This window comes from Hippocampus comes, unplaced genomic scaffold (assembly GCF_001891065.2).
Source record: "Hippocampus comes isolate QL1 unplaced genomic scaffold, H_comes_QL1_v1.1 scaffold62, whole genome shotgun sequence".
NCBI classification, from domain to species: Eukaryota; Metazoa; Chordata; class Actinopteri; order Syngnathiformes; family Syngnathidae; genus Hippocampus; species Hippocampus comes.
This window is the reverse complement of record NW_017806062.1, coordinates 1,277,276-1,281,711: the sequence shown is the minus strand read 5'-3', so window position 1 is coordinate 1,281,711 and position 4,436 is coordinate 1,277,276. Positions and strand designations below refer to the sequence as shown.

The 4,436-nt window shown below is 43.6% G+C and overlaps 1 protein-coding gene across 1 annotated transcript in view; it reads right to left on the bottom strand.

Moving 5' to 3' along the window:
• Positions 1-2,337: 2,337 nt before the first annotated feature.
• The window catches only part of LOC109529818 (DENN domain-containing protein 2A), a 66,964-nt gene continuing 64,865 nt past the window's right edge, over positions 2,338-4,436 (bottom strand). Inside the window, exons 17-21 of the mRNA XM_019893283.1 lie at positions 4,348-4,389; positions 4,132-4,231; positions 3,644-3,940; positions 3,432-3,518; positions 2,338-3,224 (exon numbers count right to left, since the gene is read on the bottom strand). Of these exons, the coding sequence (XP_019748842.1) occupies positions 3,193-3,224; positions 3,432-3,518; positions 3,644-3,940; positions 4,132-4,231; positions 4,348-4,389 (558 nt within the window). The 3' untranslated portion in view covers positions 2,338-3,192. The remainder of the gene's footprint in view (positions 3,225-3,431; positions 3,519-3,643; positions 3,941-4,131; positions 4,232-4,347; positions 4,390-4,436) is intronic.

Genomic DNA, 4,436 nt, shown 5'->3' with positions numbered 1-4,436 from the left:
TGGAGGGGAGGCACGTCTGACCCGTCACCGCGTCATCATGGGGGGGAGAAGGAGGGGCCGGGAGGGGTCGGGAGGCAGGCTGTTTCATTGTGTCGACGCCGAGAGTCAAACATTCGAACGAACGGGGCCAAAATATGGTCGAGGTGATATTCTGCGGTTATTACGGAGTAATTGCATTGTGAATGTGATCGTTCACACCCTATTCACAACAAAACAAAGGGGAAAAAAAACCCTACATAAGTTACGGTGAATGATTTGAGCATAAACACAATGCTGAAAGTCAAGCAATCACACGTGCACAACATTGTGTATTTAATGTATGATTGTTTTAATCATCGTGAGTATAAAAAGGCCATACATCAAAATATAATGTGTCAATTCTGAGAGGCAATCATTCAAATAAACATTACGTTATTGTGTGAACGATGGCATCCCAAGAATTAAAATGCATTGCACACTGTGTCAAAAATTTTTATTCTGGCTGGTGTGCGGACGCTGGGACACACGATTGGATGCCGAGTATTGGTGTTATCATTATTGTTTATGTTGTGTTCATTCTGAGAGTCACTACAGTCACTGATGACAATATGTGACCGAAATGTTTCAGATTCTTTTTAATACTCATACAATATCAGGTTTCTTTGGAATTTTATGGGAATGCCGAAAGTCAAACATTCACACAATTAAGATTCATGATAAGTTATTTTAAAAAATGATGTTCATGCTGACAGTCGATGGTTCACACGAATGACACTTTCTTTTTAGACGTGTGAATGCTGGCATTCAAGTATTCACACTTGCACGAAAGTGTTTAGTCTTGCTTCCGTATGAAAGCCGAGACATATACTGATACTGTGCATGTTTGCGTTAATGTGAGAGTCAGTTCTTCAAACAAGCTATCTATTATATAATCCATTTATCCTTACAGGGGGCGTGGGTGTGTCAGAGCCTATCCCAGGTGTCTTCGGGCACCCTAAACTGGTTGCCAGCCAATCGCAGGGCACACATAGACAGACAACAATCCGTGCTCACAATCACACCTAGGGACAATTTAGTGTGTTCCATGAACCAACCTGCCCTGCATGTTTTTGGAATGTGGGAGGAAACCAGAGTACCCGGAGAAAACCCACGCAGGCCCAGGGGAGAACATGCAAACTCCACACAGGGAGGTCGGAATTGAACCCGGTACCTCTGCACTGTGAGGTCGACGCGCTAACCACTGGACCACCGGACCACCCCAAAAGATCATTTTCGGTTAATTTTTATTTCGTTTTGAATGGGATCTCCTAAACAGTGGGGCGCAATTGGGAGTCTCGTTTGCTCTCCCAAATGTTTTCATTTGGGAGAGCAAACAAAAGGCTGAATAGAGAACACTTGAAGCAAGGAAGAGAAAACCAGAGTACCCAGAAATAAAAAACCCACGCCGGCACAGGGAGAAGATGCAAACTCACATTGTGAGTGTTTCAAAAATATTCGTTCTGATTCATGCTGAATGTCAAGCATTCACACAAATATGAATAAACAAAGACATATTGTGTTCAGACACATTAAAATACTTCAGTCCATGCTGAGACAAGATTTCAGAGTCATCATATAGTATTAGTTTTGCAAGCTTACCTTGGGGAGAAAAAAATATACAGTACCTGTATATTCCATTGAGGTTTCACTGCATTTTGAACACAATTTATTTGTTTTCCTTGAACAATTTGTAGTCCCTTTTGCTTCTCATCCATACAATTTTTCAGAATACTATTTTTTAAGCATATGTATGAGGGATGTTTTTCCTTCCAAGGACGTGCTTCGATTCATTGGGAGGCCTTTGCTGTGCTCATTGCGTGAACTACTGAGACCCCCTGGTGGCGATGCTCGGAACTACCCTCTATATAATCCATAAATGGATTATATAATCCATTTATCCTTACAGGGGGCGCGGGTGTGTCAGAGCCTATCCCAGCTGTCTTCGGGCACCCTAAACATTGAGTTGATCATCTGGTTCATTGAGATCAGCATGTCCAGCAGATTTAAATGACGTTTCATCATGCACACAGACGTATAATCCTTCTCGTAGATCAGTATGTATAAACCGCGCTATGGGTCGAATGGAGGATTTGTTATCGGTTATTGAAAGCTGAGGCAAACAAAACTGCAAGCAAACAAACCGGTTGTAACATTTGTTGGAAGTCGCCATTTGGAAAAAACCGATTTCCAGTGGATATAAAAAAAAGTCAGCGTCATGGTGGTCGACTTACGGTGCTTATCGTGGGTTTGGATTCCAGCCTCAACCTTCCGAGGGGAGTTCCAATGTTCTCCCGGAAAAATAACAAAAAGTCAGGAAAGTCCTTCGAGAACATCAGAAATTTATTTGGGGTTAATCGGAGGCACTTTAAAATAGATTTTTTTTTATATTCCTTGCCCTGTGTTGTTCACAGTGTAAATAAAGATCAGCATGTGTGTGTACCCTGCTTTCAACATCATGACGCCGCAGTCCAAATGAAAGTGTTATATACATCAAATACAAATCCACAACTTTATTGATAAAGTTGCATTCTCAAAGGTTCACGCAAACCCATCGCCACCGCTTCACCTACCACATCAACACGCGTCAGCCTCACACATCCCTCCGCCAAGCCTTTTGACACTTGAGAGACGTTCACATTCGTTTTCTGCTCGTCTTCACATTTTCTCCCCCTCTTGCCTTTTCGTTTGGTGCTCAATCCTACGCCGGTGATAAACATGCAAATCTGTTAATTTACTCAACACAGTGGTACGTACACCCAATGAGTCTGGATCTTGTTAAATAAAAGCCGATGAACACGCTACAGGAGTTTCTTTATACACACACGCGCACGCGCGCGCGCGCGCACACACACACAAAGGGAGATTACATTTACTTAAGAAAAAAAACAAAAACAACAACAAAGAATATAAATTAACCCGAAGCCTCCTGTTGAAGAAGAAGTTGTAGTAGTGTCAAAATTTTCTATAGGAAATAGTTGGAATGTATGAGTTGTCCGGAAAGTTCCTGAAGTATTTACACTGTGCTTTGCTTTCCAGAGAAAGCTCATCCGGGGGGGTCAGAGTTCTCAAAACAACTTGCAACGAGTTTCTTCAACTTTAAAGGTCCTTCCTTTCATTTGAAAGCTACTCATTTTATTTTCTTCCCTCCTTCTTTTGTCATCACGTTTGTTAACGTCACTTCTTGGAGAGGAATTTCATCTTGTTTCCTTAAAAACAAAAAAAAACATACAAATAAACAATCATGAAAACAATATGAGAAAATGGTGTAACACTAAAACAGGGATTCTCAAAGCTTTTTTTTTTTTCATGCACACAATTTTGTGGACTCCCATAAAACAGCTCACGGACCCCTGCGGGAACTCCCATTTTGCAAACAACTGAATGAAAGGATCTGCGCCGACTAAAAGTCTCACCTAAGCCTTTTAAGAACTTGTTGACGCCTCGCTGTTCACTGCCAGGAAGTGAGTCAAGGTATTCCTGTGCTCGCACCTCAAACAGGCCTGGAGGAAGAAGGACACGACCGATCAGGTGTCGCATCAAGAAAAGACTTCCTCAATGACATCATGAACCTCACTGCGTTGCACTAGTCAAGTGTTTTAAGTAGGTATTCATTTATTTCCGGTACCTCTGAGGCCCTGTCTGCGCAGCTCCCTCTCCTGGATGAAACCTGTAAACATCTGGGTTTCCATGAACACCTCCAGGAACCTCCTCAAACTTTTGGAGGTGACCGCCTTACGAAAGGCCTCCCGCTGAAAGGATGCGGCGCAGGAAGAGGAAGAGGAGGGACCGGGCGAAGCGGGAGACGAGACGGACGACTCGTCCTCGCGCTCTGACCCGCCCATGAAGAGCGAATAATGGCCGACCATTTCCACGAAGAAGCGCACAAACGCCTCTGACACCACGGTGCTGAGGGAGCTGGAGTCTGAGAAAAGGGAAAAAGGAGGTCAAAAGGAATCTGTAACAGTGAGTGTGAACTTTGGAAGCCTATGGAACTGCATTCCACCAGTCTGTATTGTTATTATGTCCATACAAGAACAATATGGAACCTTACTCCACTCCACCATCCACCATTTGACTGCTCTGTACTCAACAAGATTCAGGATCAAGGCTCACCGCTGTCTCCTTTATCCGAGGCCAGCTCCCTCCTCTTCTCCAGTACATGTTCCAGAGCTGCCTGCAGCTTATGGGGGAGAATGGAGTCCTCGTCGTCCATCTGGAGAGGGGAAGGGGGGAAAAAAATGCACACGAAATGCAATAAATGAAAACGCACAACATCTGCGCCAACCAGTTATGAACACGTTTAGGCCGCTGTGTCTTTTTGTTCGCTACCTGTCGTAGGAAGCGGCTATTGCCGAGGTCGACCACCAAGACCTGCAGGAGATAGAAGTTAGTACAACCCAAAAAAAACAAAAAAAAAA